The sequence below is a fragment of the Pagrus major genome, chromosome 10, assembly GCF_040436345.1.
Source record: "Pagrus major chromosome 10, Pma_NU_1.0".
Taxonomy (NCBI): domain Eukaryota; kingdom Metazoa; phylum Chordata; class Actinopteri; order Spariformes; family Sparidae; genus Pagrus; species Pagrus major.
Genome location: NC_133224.1, coordinates 9,221,601 through 9,239,559, shown reverse-complemented (window position 1 = coordinate 9,239,559; position 17,959 = coordinate 9,221,601). Strand labels below are relative to the sequence as shown.

General features: G+C 41.9%; 2 protein-coding genes across 2 annotated transcripts in view; one reads left to right on the top strand and one right to left on the bottom strand.

Annotated features, from left to right (window-relative positions):
* The first annotated feature begins 300 nt into the window (after positions 1 to 300).
* On the top strand, positions 301 to 10,888 carry cckar (cholecystokinin A receptor). Its single transcript, XM_073475372.1, has 5 exons — positions 301 to 715; positions 1,213 to 1,464; positions 5,664 to 5,925; positions 6,355 to 6,482; positions 7,055 to 10,888. The coding sequence occupies exons 1-5, from the start codon at positions 586 to 588 to the stop codon at positions 7,633 to 7,635; spliced, it is 1,353 nt and encodes a 450-aa protein (XP_073331473.1). The 5' UTR covers positions 301 to 585; the 3' UTR covers positions 7,636 to 10,888.
* A 3,513-nt stretch (positions 10,889 to 14,401) lies between these two features.
* The window catches only part of rbpjb (recombination signal binding protein for immunoglobulin kappa J region b), a 49,974-nt gene continuing 46,416 nt past the window's right edge, over positions 14,402 to 17,959 (bottom strand). The window contains exons 8-11 of the mRNA XM_073475371.1: positions 17,625 to 17,765; positions 17,221 to 17,376; positions 17,030 to 17,133; positions 14,402 to 16,129 (exon numbers count right to left, since the gene is read on the bottom strand). Of these exons, the coding sequence (XP_073331472.1) occupies positions 15,805 to 16,129; positions 17,030 to 17,133; positions 17,221 to 17,376; positions 17,625 to 17,765 (726 nt within the window). The 3' untranslated portion in view covers positions 14,402 to 15,804. The remainder of the gene's footprint in view (positions 16,130 to 17,029; positions 17,134 to 17,220; positions 17,377 to 17,624; positions 17,766 to 17,959) is intronic.

Here is a 17,959-nt window from a genome sequence, read left to right as displayed (position 1 = left end):
ACGGCGAGCAATATCATGCTTTGAAATGGGTCAGGGGGACTGTGGACATGGATAGCCTACAGAGCCCTGGTGGCATTTTTAAATACATCTCACTCCACTTGTGTGAGCTGGACTTCTGGCTTTGAATATGTAGAAATAGTTGAGGTATTAATACAGAATACAGAAGGGTACTATTTACGCAATGATTTATGATTGGGTGTTTTATTTAAAAAAGAAAAAAAAGGAGGAGGAGGAGGAGGAGGAGGAGGAGGTGGGGGGGGAGCGCTGACTCGCACAGACTGAAGAATGTGACCCGTCCACATGTTGTCAGAAACGCTGAGCTGAGTGGAGCAGAGCGCACCAGACTGAGCGCGCACGGGCACTTGTAGAGAATATTATTATTATTATTATTATCACCATCATTCCTTATTTCTTTTTCTTTTCTAATTTCGACTGAGAGGGAATATACCGTTTTGATTGATCTCATCCTTGGAGCGTCTTTGTTTTTTCTCTCTCTTTCTTTTGCAAGAGCATGACGAATGCTCTTCCTATGACTGATTTCACTTGAGGCTACCGGGCAAGGAAAAAAAAAAAAAAAAAAGCGCAATGGAGACGTTCACCATCCACGACATGCTCCTCGTCAACTCAACTGACCTGAACAAGATTTTATGCAGTTTTGGAATCAAGAACATTTCGGAGTGCGAGAGCGAGCAGGACCCCTCACCAGAACCTAAAGGTAATGCAGCCGATGTGTCCATGTTCTGTTTGGCCCTCAGATACTGAGGAGCATCCTGTCTAATAATAGGTCATTTTATTCATAAATGTGATGTTAATTTTTGATTCCAAAAGCAGCCAGTTATCTCCAGATTACGCCAAAGGAGCGACTGCTTTGGGCATTTTTTTTGCGTCAGTGCGCATTACGCATATGGCTCAGGTCTTTTATAAAGCTAACGCAGTCTGCTCTGTGTTAGTAGTGACACATGCTGTGGCTGTGCGCTAGTTCTGCCTATGTAAAGTGAATATAACTTGCTATTACGCACAGGATTGAGAATAAAATGCCCATTATATATGATCCAAAAGACCTGAACGATACTATTCCGCACATACTGACCACAAAACTGTTTAGAAGTCGCTAAATATGAATGTTTTATGTATAATAGAGTGGTTGTAAATGAATTTAAGAGTGATGATTCATTTTTAGACTTTATGTGTCTCCTCACACTTGTGTCTCAGATATCAACCAGACGGTCCGGATCGTCCTTTACAGCCTCATCTTCCTCCTCAGCGTACTGGGCAACGGCCTCATCATCGCCGTCCTGGTGCGGAACAGGCGCATGAGGACCGTCACCAACCTCTTCCTGCTGTCCCTGTCCGTCAGCGACCTGATGGTGTCCCTGGTCTGCATCCCCTTCACCCTCATCCCTAACCTCATGAGGGACTTCATCTTCGGCACCGTCATATGCAAGCTGGTCATGTACTTCATGGGTGAGTGGAAGGATGATAGCAGATTATCTTAATTGTTGTCTTTTTCTGGTCTTAAAGGGCCTCCATGTAAAAAAAAATGTGGCATTTTACATTAATTAATAATTTTTATTGGCCATATAAGAGCAGATTGTAACCTGATGTGAAAAATGAGACCTTCCCCGTCTGTCTCGGTTGTCTACACCAGCCTGTTGATGATTTGTTTAAGTTGTTTAAAGCTGTTGGTCTGTGGATTTCTTTGTGAAGGACTCGGGTCGGATTTTCCACGTAAAATCCAAAGGATGTGACGTACAGTTTGTTCTACAGTGCTGGGTCGAGTTAGTTCACAAAATAAAGTCCGCTAACATAAACAAAAACAACCAGCGATATTCCACGGAGCCCCTTTAACTCTGCGTTTATAGATAAATTGTACAATTTATGAAAATACCAAAAGCCACACCCCAAATTTTACCATATTGTTAAAATCTATATAAAAATGTAATTGTGACCCCTGAACTTATCGTTATCATCTAAAGTAGACATTCTTCTGCTTACTGAGAGCAAATGACAACAGCTGCAAGTAGCAAATTCGGCAAATTTTGCACCCGACCTTTGATTTAAATGTGTTAAAGTTGTGTGCTGTACCGTTTTTATTTCAATTTGCGTTTTTTTTCATTGTATCGTGTGCGTAACTGCAATAATGAGGATAACTGCAGTTGTCAGGAAAGTGTGGATTTGCCTGAAGCCGTATACGCAGCGTCAATTCAGTTGTTCCAGCTGCTATATTTGGATTATTAGATTAGGATTAGAATAACTTTATTGTCCAGCCGAAGCGAGGAAATGATCTTGGATTTTTTAATTCAGTCTAGCCTGTTGTCCTGTTGTTTCCTTTTTCTATCAGCGGATTCACCATCAGTCATGTTGATGAGTGATTGCAGGGTGTCGGGCGAAATGATGGTGTGAAGACTGACATGGCCAGTAAAACTAATTGGAAACACAAACAGTATATCCAGAAAGTTTGAGAACACAATGACTGAGGTTAACAGAACCTCTCCTTCTACTAGAACATGGATTTTGCTTATTATTACTTCATTCGGTCTGAGCTTCACTGCGCAGAGTTTCACCCCAAGGGCTGTTTTCACATTCATCTACTGAAAAGGGAAAGTTTCTCAATCAGCTCACTCTGAATCTGGCGAAAGACGTGTGTGTACACGCAGAAATTAATGATGTTGAAGCCTTAAAGGAACATAGACTGAGAATGGAATTTCCAGTCAAACCTGCAATAACTGATTTGTTTTGGCCACTCGGAGGCACACTGACACATCCAGCCCAGGCAAGCCTAACATATAATGTTAACAGCAGATGTTGTCATAGGATACGTACCGTACTGACATTTGTACACAACATGTCAAATCATGTTCACATTACATGTTTATTACCTGACTTTCATATCTCGAGTCTGTGTTTCAGTATTTGTAAGGGTGACACCACTGGATGGTTTCCAAAAGTTTTGACGGGTGACCCCGGCGTTTCAACATTTGTAAGCGTGACATCACTAAAAACTTTAAAGGAGACCTCGAGACAATTTCCAGATGTGTTTGTTGCGACAATAAAAGGGTGTTTTTTGCGAGACCTCGGGACATTTCGAGCCGTGTTTGTGCTGACCAAACCGGTATTTTAGGCCAAACCGTGATCTTCTCCTTACCATAATCAAGTAGGTTTTGTGCCGAAACCTAACCAGAGCATAAGTACAGCGTTGTGACAAGAGAGAAATAGAAAATTGAACCTGAAGAAACTTAAAAACTTAAAGAGAAGTTTTAACTTATCTGTGGTTTTGCAGAAACGTCAACATTCATTCGACGATTGGGTTGGACACATCATTCAGTTTTAAGTTGTTATTGCAAACTTGTAAGCAAACAGCTGCTAAGTTACATCAGCAGATATGGAGCAACATAATCACTCATTTGGAGTCTTGTTTTTCTGGCAACCTGGAAAATGTAATAGTCTGTTCACACACTTTTTTGCTCTGTTTTTGGTCTCAACCAGCTCCTGAAGGAAATATCTGGGTCTTTAGCTGCTAAATGCTCAACTTTGTTCACCAGCTATTCTCTAACTGAGTTGCACTATAAGCTACCCTTTTTTTTTTTTTGGTAAAACAAATATTGATAATAGCCCCTTTAAGTAGGAGACATCTGATGTCCAGTAGTTAAACTTGTGAAATGAACAATACATTCACGGATTATGTTGTTGTTGTTGTTTTTAATACAGAAGGAGGAATAGACGTTATTTTTTAAAAAAAAAACTGTATTCAAAATCATACCAGACACAAACTACTATTTTTTTTTTATATGTCTTAAAACATGTCTGGAGGGTATGTTTGAGCTACAGTGGCTGAACATAAGCCAACTCAGAACAAGTGAACAGGACAGCTTCAGTGAGACGGAGCCAAAAGACGTGAGAAAGACAAAAAACACAAACTTAACCTTCAATCATTATTATTACTCAGTGGTCAGTGAAGTAACTAATAGAGTGTTAACAGTATATCAAGTATCCTCCCATGACATGGAGAAGTGGAGTCCTTTGAAGCAGTTTTCTTCATGTCTTCCTCTTGCAGGGGAAATTAACATAATTGTGTTAAATATGACCAAAAAAAGGACATAATCAAACTAAAATGTATTCACTTGTAGTCAGACTTTAAGCCAGGTGGCTTCCGGTCATGTTCTCTATCATCATACTGCTAAGTTTGTGTTCTCAGGACTCATCACGGATTCATTTTTTTAATACCCATGCCCGATTTAAATTACTTCCAAATTATTTCGGGAACAATCAATTGCAAAGGACACAGACAGCTTCAAGGGAGATGAGTCAATGACATCATGGATGGGATTCAGCCCTTCGTTTGCTTTAATTAGCTTGTCCCCAGGTTTCTTCTTCTTCTACCTCTCAGAAAAGCTTCGCTGGGAGCTTTGTAATAAGGTGCAGTCATTACGGACCATGCATCTATACAAATGATTCATTTTCATCCAATTACAGGTCCGATAGGAAATCTGATTTTCATTCTTGTCCTTATACATCCTGTTGCTCCGTTCGGTGAGATCAGAGTGCTGCCATCCGGGGTTATTACCTCATTTGTCCACATGTTTATCTGTTTACGTGTCGCTCCTCTCGGATCATACACGGCAATAATTTGAATGTATTTATAGCTCTTTGTGTTATTGTTACTGAGTGTGTTAGCGGTGATCTGGTGCAGCATGGGCTCTGTCACCGATCAGCAGTTAAATTTAATGTGACGACACGTTAATGTGCCATAGTATCACATCCAGTACAGTAAACACAGAGGATGACCATTCAGGGTGTTACAAAGCCCACAGCCAAAACCAAAGAGAAGGGCAATGTTACCTGAATAGTACCATAATGTGGTTTTGGGTGGTTAAGCTAAGCTAGCTGGCTGCTGGCGGATAGAGAGAGGTATCAATCTTCAAATCTAGGCTAACACTCACGAAAACAGGGTGCCCCAAAGTCATTGTAAAACATGCATGTTTGCTTTCTTGCCAAGAGTTTGATGCAAAGATTGGTAAATACGTAAAATATGAAGCTACAGGCAGGAGCCAGTTAGCTTCACTACCTACCAGCAGCTTTAAAGCTCAGTACTTAACATGCTGTAAAAGAAAAAAAAAAAAAAAAAAGTTTAAAAACATAGTGTTTCTTGGTGTGGCTAAGCTAAGCTAACTGGCTGCTGGACAACAGTGTGGTAGGCTATCAATCTTCTCATCTAACTCACCAAATGAGGGTCATGTGTAGAAGTATCTGCTTTCTTGCCGACAGTTAGATGATGAATGTTCCCACTCTCGTGTGTGCAGTAAATATAGGCTAGCTAGGCCTAGCAGCCTGTTAGCTTAGCTTAACCACCACCTGTAAAACCACAATATGTTGTTTATAAAATTAGTTTTCGTGCTTATCAAACAAGAAACAGGTTAATAAGTAAGCATTTAGAGGTGTTGGTAGGTATGTATTTTTTTAGCTTGCACAGAACCAGGCTAGCTGTTTCCCTGTTTCCAGTCTTTATGCTAAGCTAACCATTTCCTCACATCTAACTCTCAGTAAAAAAGCAAATATACAAATAGTTCCTGTGATTTTTGTGTTCAGATATGTTAAAGTCTCGGCCTGCCAGTGCTCAACACTTCCAGTCGTATTGTCAGTGATCTATTTTCTGATCCGTGCAGGTGTCTCAGTAAGTGTGTCCACGTTCAACCTGGTGGCCATCTCCCTGGAGCGCTACAGCGCCATTTGCAACCCGCTGACCTCCAGGACGTGGCAGACTAAATCTCACGCCGCCAAGGTCATCACTGCCACCTGGGTGGCGTCCTTCATCCTGATGCTGCCCTACCCCATTTCTAGCACCCTCAAGCCCTTCACCCGCCGCAACAACAGCACCGGGCACATGTGCCGCCTGATGTGGCCCAATGACGTCATCCAGCAGTCGTGGTGAGATGAAAATAAGTGCATTAAGGAGCGCTGTAGCTTTACTGTCCCACCAGGGTGGCTTCACACTCAGACTGTGTGGCAGCTAAAGTAGCTCTTTGCTAATTTCAGACGGCCCTTTTATTGATTTTCTCAGTCTGATGCCGCTGGTGAGAGATGACCACTTGGGGAAATCTTCTGGCATGACACAGATTTGATCCTTCAAAATAAAAGCACACAAAAGTCAAATTATTAAACAATGCAGAACATATTAAAGGCATATTACACAGCACAACACACATGAATGAATGAAACAGTCATATTGTCATGATGATATTAGTCTTGACTGAAAGGCAGGTGTTTCTAATTATAGCAAAGCACTTTGGCTCTGGTGTTTATTTAAATCAGACACAACAAATACTCGTTTGCATCCCCCAAATTTGTCCCTCGCAGGTACGTGTCCCTGTTGCTGCTGCTCTTCCTAATCCCTGGGATCATCATGATGACAGCCTATGGACTCATTTCCCTGGAGCTCTACCGCGGCATCAAGTTTGAGCTCTCCAGCAGGAAATCAAGCAGAGGTAGGAAAATGAAACGCAGCCATGTCATCAAAAGCAGGCTGGCATCAATACGTTATGACTCCCCTTACCTGTGGTGTTCAGCTCCAAGCTAACTGGTTTACACTGAAGATGTAAATCTTTGAAAAAGCGTAAGAATATAGTTGAAACGGGTGGGCACTAGATGTAAGCAAACATTACTCAAACGGGCACTTCTTTGGGACTATTTTCAGTTGCGGATGGATGCACAATTGATGCTCGCATGAGTGTTTACAGCAGCAGGACGGTGTTTTTTAAGTTTACGGCACAGACAATATTTGCTAGTAGGATCAGTTCATCGTTGAGTTTGGTATTTTATTGCTTTTTTTTTTGACAATGAGAAAAATACGGAATATCGCCACACTTATCCTTTAAATTGACAAATGACGTGACGATTGCATCCTGATCGTCTGAAAAAGCTGCCCTAGCTTTCAGAAAAATGTTCCATTTGTAGGTGACAGACGTGACCCGACTTTTCATGTCATGAGGGCTTTTGCTCCCGCTGCTGATAAAATTGCACTCTGATCTTCTTCTTTTCACATCCTCTCCCCTGACAGACAGACAGTCCAGCACAGGCAGCATCAAGCCCGGAGACAGTGATGGCTGTTACATGCAGCCGTCTAAAAGGAAGAGCATCACAGGAAACTTCGCCAACTCCAGCAGCAAAGCCACGGTGGGCCGCGTGTGCAGCAGCAGCTCTACAGCCAACCTGGTGGCCAAGAAGCGCGTGATCCGCATGCTCCTGGTCATCGTCTTCCTCTTCTTCCTCTGCTGGACTCCCGTCTTTGTGGTCAACGCCTGGCAGGCTTTCGACCGGCGCTCGGCCTACCGCCTGACCGGCGCGCCTATCTCCTTCATCCACCTGCTGTCCTACACCTCGGCCTGTGTCAACCCCATCATTTACTGCTTCATGAACAAGCGCTTCCGCCAGGGGATGCTCGCCACGTTCACCTGCTGCAGCTGCTTAAGGAGGAGCGGCGGCTTGGGGAGGTCAGCTGGGACGGCTAAAGGGGAAGTGGGCAGATCTAGAGCGGGGGCAAAGACGGCTGAGCAGAACGGCCATACACCGCCAAGCGGAGGCAGCACACGCTTCACCTACACCGGCATCCGTACATCAGCGTGGAGTGAGCTGACCTAAACTGGACTGATATGTTTGTTTGTGTGTGTGTGTGTGTGTGTAAGAGCTGAGTGAAAACACTTGAGGGGAGTCTGTGTTGTCCTAACGTAAAGGCCTCACAGTGCTTATGGGACTGCCTTATGAGCAGCTACGATGCTTTAGCTTGGAGTGTGACGTGATGCTCTCACAGCAGGTCAACACGAGGTTGTTAACAAGGTGGATGCCCGGTCATATGAAGCCTTGAAGGACCTCAAGTCTAACATAGCAAGGGAGTGTTTTTCTATGAAGCAGAATATCAATTAAAGGGGCACTATGCAGTTTTGGAGAAGAACTTCAAGATCAGAATTTTAATATAAATGAGTTGATACAAACTCATGAATATTTATTTTTTCCATAACTGAATAAACAAGCTGTTCTCAGACGAAAATAAGGTGCCAGAACACTGTTTGAAGCTAGAAAGGTGGCAGGGTCCGCCACATATAAACAAAGTACGACGTATGAAACTGTGTTGTCCTTTAAGGTCAGTTTGTTTATTTATTTTGTTTTGACAAAAAAAAAAAAATCACTCAATGAAGATCTTTGTCTTCTGATTAAAATGTCTTAACACTACGTAGTGCACCTTTAATGTAGAATACCACTCTCCATATACTCTTTTTTTAGTTGTTCCTCTACTTCAACCAGTGGTGTCTGAATATGTAACTGTACAGGGACCAAATAGTCTTTGTGCATCAGGAGAGAAGGATCCAAAACCACAATCAATGCAAGAAGGTTTTAGACTGCAAAATAGGACCAGTTCAGACAAATTACAAAAAAAGGACACATTTTCTTACTTATCTCTAATGAAACCGTTCACATGATGGGACGGGATGAACTGAACCCACCTGATGCCTCAAAAAACATGAATATGAATCTCACCTCAAGGGAACTAACTGTTCTGGAGCCTTTGACCGTATCTCATCTTTATCAGCGGAGTGGTCCGGTTGTAGCGGGAATGGTCCAATTGTGAAACTAACTTTGAAGCCAACATGGACAGAAAGTGCTCAGGGGAAAAAGGGGAATTTGCACATCTACATTTGACAACTGGGCTAAACTCCATGTGCTGGTGAAGATGTGATACGATCAAAAGCTCTTCAGCCTGATTTCTGGTAGAGAGCTTAACACTATTGTTGAGTGGCACTGCGCAACGTTTTCAAGATGCTATCCTCCAGCCGGCTTGGTTGGCTAAAATCTGTCATCCCGTCTTTCCATGAATCAGGTTTTAAATGTCTACATAGACCTTGAGGGGAGATTGTTTAGTCAACTGCTCTTCCTACGTTCCAGGCAGCCATTGGTTCTCAACACAGCTTTAAAGAAAGTGTTTGACATTTGGGGGAATTGCCTTCTTGTCCAGAGTTAAATGAAAAGATCGTTACCGTATGGAGCTAGAGCTGGGAGGCAGTTAGCTTAGCGATTAGCAAGAAACCGCTAGCATGTCCAATGTCGCCAGTAATACTACCAACACATTTAAAACCACAATTTAACACTTGTTTCATCCTTAATCAGGCAGATTTGGGAAAACTTTACTTACGAATACATTGCATGCTAAGCTAAGCTAATCACCCCCTGACATTACTGTAGCTCCATACCTAACGCAGAGAGAAAGAAAATAAGCGTATTTACCAAAATGTCAGCCCATTCCTTTGGATTAAACAGTTCAAACATTTGACTTCTTGTATGGAAATGGTTGGAAACTACTGGCAGCCTTGAAGCCGGGAAAGTACACAAAAGAAATCAAATAAACAAAACAGTCAGCAGTAATGTAAACCCTTTAATTTCTTTTAGATGCTGGAGGGTCAAAAACATGCCTGTCACGCTGCAGTGCTGCAGCGTAAGCAGCTTCCAAACAATCCTCCAGTGCACAAACAGCCCTGCTATCGTCCTTGACCCACTGTGTGTGTGTGTGTATGTGTGTTTGTGTGCCGAAGGGGCTTGTACTGTGTGTACTGTGGGAACTGGAGAGAGGCCTTATCATGTGTGGGACTTTGAACACCTGTATCCCCTCTTCTTCAAAGAGTGAATTCCCGGCACCGCTGATTCTTACTGTTAAATATAGCAGCGTCAATGTAGCAACTTATTACCTTTTTGTTTTTCTTGTGTCGAAATGTGGCAATGTTCATTGTGTGACCTCAATATTGTTGTGTAAATTCTGAAGATGTTTGAACTTTTATTGCATGACGATGTGCCTATTTTGTTGGAAGTCCTGCTAAACCTGTGGGCACATAACTGAATGTAATCCCAGTGATTTTACAGGTTTTTTATGTAACGTAGGGCCAAAAAGTCCATCGGTCAAAATACTTTTATTTTGCATTTGTTTTCGAATATACAACTATTTTTTGGGCATGGACTCCATGGGGTTGATGTCAGGTGACTGTGGAAGAAGGTCCATGACAGTTAGGACTCCTTAGTATTCTTTGGTCTTTTATAAGTTCTTGCAAAGCTTTGAGGTTTGTTTGGGGACAAACTTGTGGTGTCCATGCCAGGAGGAGTGTCATTAAAGCAAAACAGGGACATACCAAAGACTAAAATTTCCATCAGTTTCAGATGATCTTATTATTATCATCGTATTTGGTGTGCCCCCCTTTTGGTTAAATAAGAGGATGCACTCAAGCTGGCATGGACTCCACAAGTTGATCACCCATGTCATCCCAACATGATTTTACAGTGTTTCATCAATGGCATTTTGATGCCAGGTGACTGGAGGGAAGTCCATGGTAGTTAGGACTCCGCACTCTTTGGTCTTCAAGTAGTTCTTACAAAGCCTTGAGGTGTGTTTGGGAGTCCATGCCAGCAGGAGTGTCATTAAAGCAAAACGGGGACATACCAAAGACTAAAATCTCCATGAATTTCAGAATATCTTAGTGTTTGGTATGGCCCCCTTTTGCTTTAATAAGACCATGCACTCAAGCTGGCATGGACTCTACAAGTTTGACCCCAAACACACCTCAAAGCTTTGCGAAATCTACTTGAAGACCAAAAAAAGAGATCAAGGAGTCCCTGCAAAGTATGCAGATTTGACAACAAATTTGTGGAGTCCATGCCAGCTCCAGTACCTACTATCATTTAAGCAAGAAAGCTTTATGGAAAACTGTCAAATCATGCTGGGATAACATGAGTCATCAGATTTTGAACAAACTTGTGGAATCCATGCCACCTTGAGTGTTTTGTTGATATTCTGACATTAATTTCAACGATTCAACTCTTAAAATAAATCTGAAATAAACACGAAATAGAAGTATTTTAGGTCGTCGTCTCAGACTTTTTGACCCCACTGTGCATCTGAAAGCAGTTCTGGGAACGGTAATGTGTCCTACAGACACACAACCCACCTCAGAATATCCAATGTCTGGTTGACCATATAAAGACCTCGGGTGCGCAGTGTGCAACTGCATCTGCAAGAGACTCCGGGCAGAGTAACCTGGAGCTTTTAACGGCTTTAATAAAAGTGGATCTAAAGGACAGAGGGCATTAGGGCCCAGACAAGTGGCGGAAAGATACGGGGGAATCTGCTGGGACTTCTTCCCAGGGATAAGAGCTCCATCTGGGCAAAGAAGAACCGCTGTGACCCTGCAGCCACTGGGAGATGCTTACCTGTCACTGCAGGAAATGTTTATTTGGTAACACTTTATAATAACAGTCATTAATAAATGGTAGACTTATAGCTAATTATACTTTAGTTAAGTTACTTCATTGTTGGACAATGAAATGCTTTATAAACCATCAGCTAAGCAATAGAAAAGATTTATAAACAGCAGTTAACTTTACAATGATCATCCAAATGTTAAAAGATGAACTACCCAGTATTTAATAACCATTTACAAAGTACAATAAACATTTGCAACTTTAAAATAAACAATTGCGTAATAAATGGTTTATAAAGCATTTTGTGGTTTGTTGACAGTCACGTAACTATCAACTTAGGTTTAATTAACTATGGATTTACTATTTATCAAAAGGGGCTCTGTGGAATTTCTGTGTTTATGTTAGTGGATTAATACATGTAAAGCCCCTTTAATGATGGTTATTATAAAGTGTTAATGTTTATTCTTTACATAAGAGGACACAGGAAGTCATTTGTACTCTTGCAGTTAAAACCTGAAGTGTAAAAAAAAAAAAACGTACATGCTAACGCTTCTGATGACGATAAAAAAATGAACACAAAGTGAGATTTTATATCACTTTTTTATTTCTCATTTTTATGCCAATATTGCAAGTTTTTTTCTCGTTTTTTTTTCTTCTTTTAATGACATACAGATTTGAGCATGACCTGGAGCTGCAATATGTACAAAAACAAACTAACGTATGTTATCAAAAAACCGTCCCCTTTGTTTTGACGTTATTGCTAAATGTTACAAACGGCACAGGTTTCTACCATCAGCAACCCTTTGAGCACTGAGTATACTACCACAATGACACCTCTGCTTACCATTTACTAGAATAATACACAGATACAGTGAGAGTGAAAGATAGTGAAAGGGCATGGAGAAGAAGAAGAAGAAGAAGAGGAGGGAAATGACAACAAAAAAAGTGATCCGACTGTAGCAAAGCTAAGCATAACAGGCTGCATGTTAAAAACAAAAAGAAAGGGGGTGAAACTCCAAATGTACATACATAAACATGAGCGATAAAGAGTGAGGATGAAATGTGTGAGAGAGAAAAAAAAAAGAAAAGGTTAGCGCTCTGTAGTGCAAACAGCCAAATAGTCTTAAGGAGAAGTAAGGCTGAGTGCGACAGAGAAGGGCTCCACACTCCTTTTTTTTTTTATTTGTTTAAAGCTGCCTCTCACTCTGCCCTGTTTTGTTTAGCAGTGCATGAAAACTACATTATAAAAAGACATTTGGCATATTAGAGGATACATACATTGTTCAGAGCTCATTATAAAAAAACAAACAAACACAAGAAACAGCTGCTTTTGGAAGAGCAAAACAAGTATGACCAGACACACAAAGAGAAAGAAACCAGTTAAGATATTTTGTAAAAAGCATCGCTAATGAGATGTTTTTGTTTACCTCTCTGAAAGCTTTGTCGCCAGGTTATTAATACAGCGTGCGTCTTTAAAGAAGGCATGTAACATTATTTTGACCGCTTTTATCCCCTTTATGAATGAGGCATCAAGTTATTCCTCCCTATCTCTTCAAACTCCAGGCGTTTTGAAGAGAAAAATAAACTGTAAACCAGCTCGGATTGTCAAGGCGACACATTTTTTTTCTTAAAAAAAAAAAACATGCATCACCCCCTTTTTTATTAGTGACAAAGCTCAGACTCGCGTGAGGCGATGAAGAGGAGCCAGAGGGGTGGGTTAGCCTAAAGAGGCGACATGTAAACAAAAACCCAAAAAATATCCAAGCTTCGAGGAGGAGGAGGAGGAGGTGGAGGAGGATGCTAATGTTAAAAACTCGCTGAATTTAGAGCTAGTAAACATAGAAAAAACACTCAGGTTAAAAATCTACAGTTAAGATTTCGTGACCTCCATCCTGCAGAGTAAAGGGTTCAGGTCGACCTGCAAGAGTTCAGCGTGAAGAAGCGCAAGAAATATTTTCAGGTTTTGGATGCTACACTACGGCTGCAGCACCAATTCCTCGACGGTTTCCAGGATAGACAGGAAGTGGCCTCTTTAAAAAAATACACTCCCAGGCCGACCTAGGCAGCACGGGCAATAATGCACTTTTCTTTTTTTTTTTATTTGACATAAGACAAGGGGAGACTTTGTACCAATAATTTAAAAAATATCAATATTACAATATAAAACATTTAACATTAATGACTGACAGGTGGCGAAATGGGGAGGGGCATAACTTAACTTTTATCTTTTTTACATTGAAGGGGGAGGGTGCAAGCGAATCCTTTTTTGATCCTATTTCAAGGGTTTGTTTGTAAGAAAAATTCAGAAATACTTCATCAAGCAGACATTCAAGTTACAGTATCGTTGTTCTTTTTGTTTTCCCCGGAAGTGTACACAGTTGTACTGTAAAATCACAAGTATTGCCTTTGAATGTTTTCCCACAATTATCAGACATTTGGATCCTGGTGGAAGACAGAAAAACCTCAACGTTTTTCTTTTTTTTTAAATCTTTTTGGAGGAGCACTCTTTGAAATGGAGCGAGTCTGACTCATTATCCATTACAGCAACTACACATATGACAGTCACACACACATACACACATACACACACACACACACACACACACACAGGCGCACACATTTATATTTGCTGGCTGGTGAACTAGTGCTCAGGCGGACAAAGACGATGAAATGACCTGTACAATATTGCTGTTATGTTTTGGAAAATGCACATCTTCAATAATACACATTTAGAAGGCCTTTAAACTCCTACAGGAGACGCGGTCGCCGTGAACACATGATGAGTGCAACTACTCAATGTACACACGCTTGTTTCTGCAAAGATAATAAAACCACAGGAGATTTTTTTCTTTTTCGGTATAAAAAAAAGAAGGCTGAAAAGAGCTTACAGCGCTCGTGAGACATTGTACCAAAAAGTGAAAAGGTGCCGTGCACCGCATGAGAATAAAAAACGGGCTTATTTGTACTTGTACACGAAAGAAAAGGAAGGCCGAGAGATCCTTCAGAAGGCTGCTCTGCACGACAGCACGGAGCGGCGAGAGCTCCCGTGATAAGAAGCGAGGCATTAGCTTGTTTTTGTGCTATGCAAAGGTTCTTCCAAGGTGAGTAAACAGCAGATAAGAAAAAATGTGAAGTTTTTTTCCTTTCTTTTTTTCTTTTTTTTTTATGTAATTGAAGTTATCAGTAAGGCCACATCAAATTGAAAAGTGTCCGTCTTTCTTTTTTTTTTTTTTTGGAGATAAATGCCACCAGAACTACAGCACACACTGGAAGACACCTCGCTGGGTGTTGAGAGACAAGTTTCACTACGTTATCTGATACAGTGACCAATAGAGCAACAGATACATGATATTAGATATGTGACTGGTTTGACAGGAAGAATATACAGTACTAAGGCTATCCTTTCACTACACTTCGTTACATTAGTTTGAAAAATGACAAACTCGACTTGTTTTCGTAACATTGGAAGTCTAGTTCTTGATGAATTCTGCAAATGTTGCTATGGCTCCATGTGAGATGTACTGATGTGTAGACTTTCCGAAAGGAGACATAGCGCACATAGAGTATTGCAGGCAAGGCAGAGGCGTTGCTTAAAGCTTTTCTTTTTAAAGACTTCATAAAAACCAATGATAAAATATAGGCCCTCTGAGGTTATTCCCCAATTTAAAAAAAACAAACAAAAAGAACAACCTTCGCTTATGTAAATAAAAACAACCCAGACTTCAGAATTTTTTCCCCAACAGAAGAAGCAAAGATTATCAAAATGAAACAAAAAAAAAAAAGTCCAGTCCCAAGACTGAAAAAGCAGGCGTTTGTAGTAAGGTCGCAATAACATACAGGTTGGGATTTTGGACCTCAAAGGGGGGAAACAAAAGCCCAAGCTCAGAGGAAGAATAGAAACTATTTGGTAACAAAAGTGTACTATATGTTTAATACAAAAAAGGTATGGAGAAAAATGTACCTTTACTAAAGCTTATACAAGATCCTTGGTCCATAAAAACTATGTTATCGTCACGTTTTATGTGTGTCCCTCTGCATCCTCGCGCTCCCTCCAACAACAATACATCCAGCCCCCCCGTCAGGAAAATGAAGGCAAAGTAACACAAGAGGAATAATTATAAAACAAGTGATGGGAGGGGGGGGTTGGGAGGGTTGGAGGGGGGGCACAAAAAATATTTCCCTTTCAAGAGAACTTTTTTGTACGCGGTGGATGTATTGTTGTTGCGATTCCCGTAGAAAGGTGCTGGTGCTCTGAGCCTGCAGGAACTTCACTCATTCCAAACACCAGAACTGGATAGGCAGGTCCCTAAAGTAACCACAGGAGAGGGGGGCGTGGCAAGGAGCACTTTTTCGCTTTATTCCCGTTGGCCGACAACGCGATGATGTCACTCCTCCTTCAGATTCCCCCTGCGTTCGCTCCGTTCTCCCACCGATTTTTTTTCAGCTTCTTTGTATCCAAAATTTAAACGCAGCACTTACGAGTGAGTCAGTTTATTATTTCCCATAGTCTTTATACACCTTGTGGTACATTTGCTCTCAAGGCATATTATAGTGAGTGGCCCCCTGTGTGCGTTAGGAGACCACAGCTGCGGCGGTGGAGGATGAGGATGTGACTCCCGCGTTGGAGGTGCTGTTGGGGCCGTAGACGCCGGGGCCGGCCTCCTGGCTGTTGCTGCTGAGCAGGCTGGAGTTCCCGGCCCGCAGGATGGCCCCGGCGGCGCTGCAGTGTGGCCGCGGCCCGGGCTCCGGCGTGTAGGTGAAGGTCAGTGTGGTGGAGTAGATGATGCCGTCGTTCCTCACCAGCGTGACGGGCACCTGGACGGGCTGCCGCACCCAGCGCCAGCCCTCACGGAAGGCTGAGATGTCGGGCACCACGCACAGCATGCTCTCCGCACACCTGCGGAGGGTTGTGAAAAGAAACAACACAAAGACGTGACGTTAGAGTCACTCAGCTTTGTTTGTGGTGATGTGTTTTAACATAATCCAAAAAGGGATTCTGAATGTTAAATTCAGTTAAGAAGAAAATGCTCAACACACAATTATTATCGTATACATTTCACATATTATGACCTACTGAGTCTCAAATAACCAGACCAGAATGTCTCTTTTTGATAATCTAACTAATTAAATACCTGACGAAAGAAATTACTTTGTCATGCCGAAAAAAAACAGGATATTGTGTCATAATATATGTGAGACCCTGTGGGGCCCTCTCTGTCTCTCTGCCTGCATTTCCTGAGTGCGTCTCTACTGTAACCGTCACATAAAGGCAGAAATGCTCCAATAATCTTTAAAACAAAACATCTCAGAGCCCTTCAGGACTGCACTCAGGGGCTTGACGCTTGGTAGGTGGTCCTGATAAACACATAAAATCTAATCGGTCTATAAAACTCAACATGACAGAGGAGAAGCTAAAGCATCTTGTGTTTAACACTGGGGTACCTTAAAAAGCTCTTAAAAACGTTTCTGGCTCACTCTCATCACAGGTTTGAAGAAGAAGGATGGACGGATTATACGACCCTGACTCTTGTGAGCTAAATCACTAAGAGCTGAGATGACTGAGGCAGTCACAGGATCCGCAGCATTAAGCCTGACAGGGAGCATTTTGAAAGCTTTTATGAATTCAAATTGCAATACTGACTTATTCACATCTCCATTATATTCATTAAACTTAAAGCCTGTCATTTTCTAACTCTAGATGATCCCTAATAAATCCTAAAATGAGCTCTAATTGACATTTGTATGCTAATAGGAAAAAAGAGGTTTTCTAGACAGACAGCAGATAGCGAAGACACACCTGTACATGGTCTCAGCCTCGACGTCTCCGAACCAGACCCGCAGATTTGGAGTGAAGTTCTGTCCTGTCAGCTCCAACATGGCGACGTCGCCTCCACCGTTTAGCTGCAGACAAAAAGAGACGATTTAAAGAATATGAAAACCTACACCGCAGGCAGGTTTTTCTTCTGGTAATGCCTCTTTGGTGGGTACCTGTAAGCTCTCTACCACAGGCACGGGGGTGACAGGCGAGTGGACGGGGCCCATGCCCTCGTAGAAAGTGTATTCGGCCTTGTCTGTGCTGATGATTGTCCAGGAGGCGCCGTCGTTGATCATCTCCTTGTTTGGTTCCTTTGGGCATGGAGTGGCCTGACAGAAGACAATCGATGACAATTACAGCCAATCAAGACTCTTAAAGACTGCAATCAAATGTCTAAATAAAACAAAATGCTGGAGGTAATGGGACTGCATCTTCTTCTTCAAAGACTGTACTAAAACAGCCCCAAACAGTAGGCTGTAATAAAGACAAGGAACAATCATCCTCAATCATATAAGATGAGATCTGAGTGTGAAGTGGAGTGACAAGTGAAGAAAGTGTTGCGAGGTGAGACACTAACTTGAAACTGGATGATCCTTTCTTGGGAAAGGCACAGGTACATGCGTTCTGTGTCCTTCAGGTAGAAGGCACACTTGTGGAGCTGGGAGACGGGGTCGTCGGCGTCCAGCAGCGCCGTCTGCTTGTCCACCTTACGGATGATCTGAGAGAGACAAAGAGAGAGAGAAGGGTTGTCAAAATGATAGAATATTTGAAACATTTCAATACTAAGTTCGATATGCAATTACCAGATGCACTCTCCCACTCGCTCTTCTCTCAGCCTCTACATTGATACACATTGTAATAAAAATCTAAAATTTCTACGCCCTCAATGCCCTCAATATACTGAATTGAAGT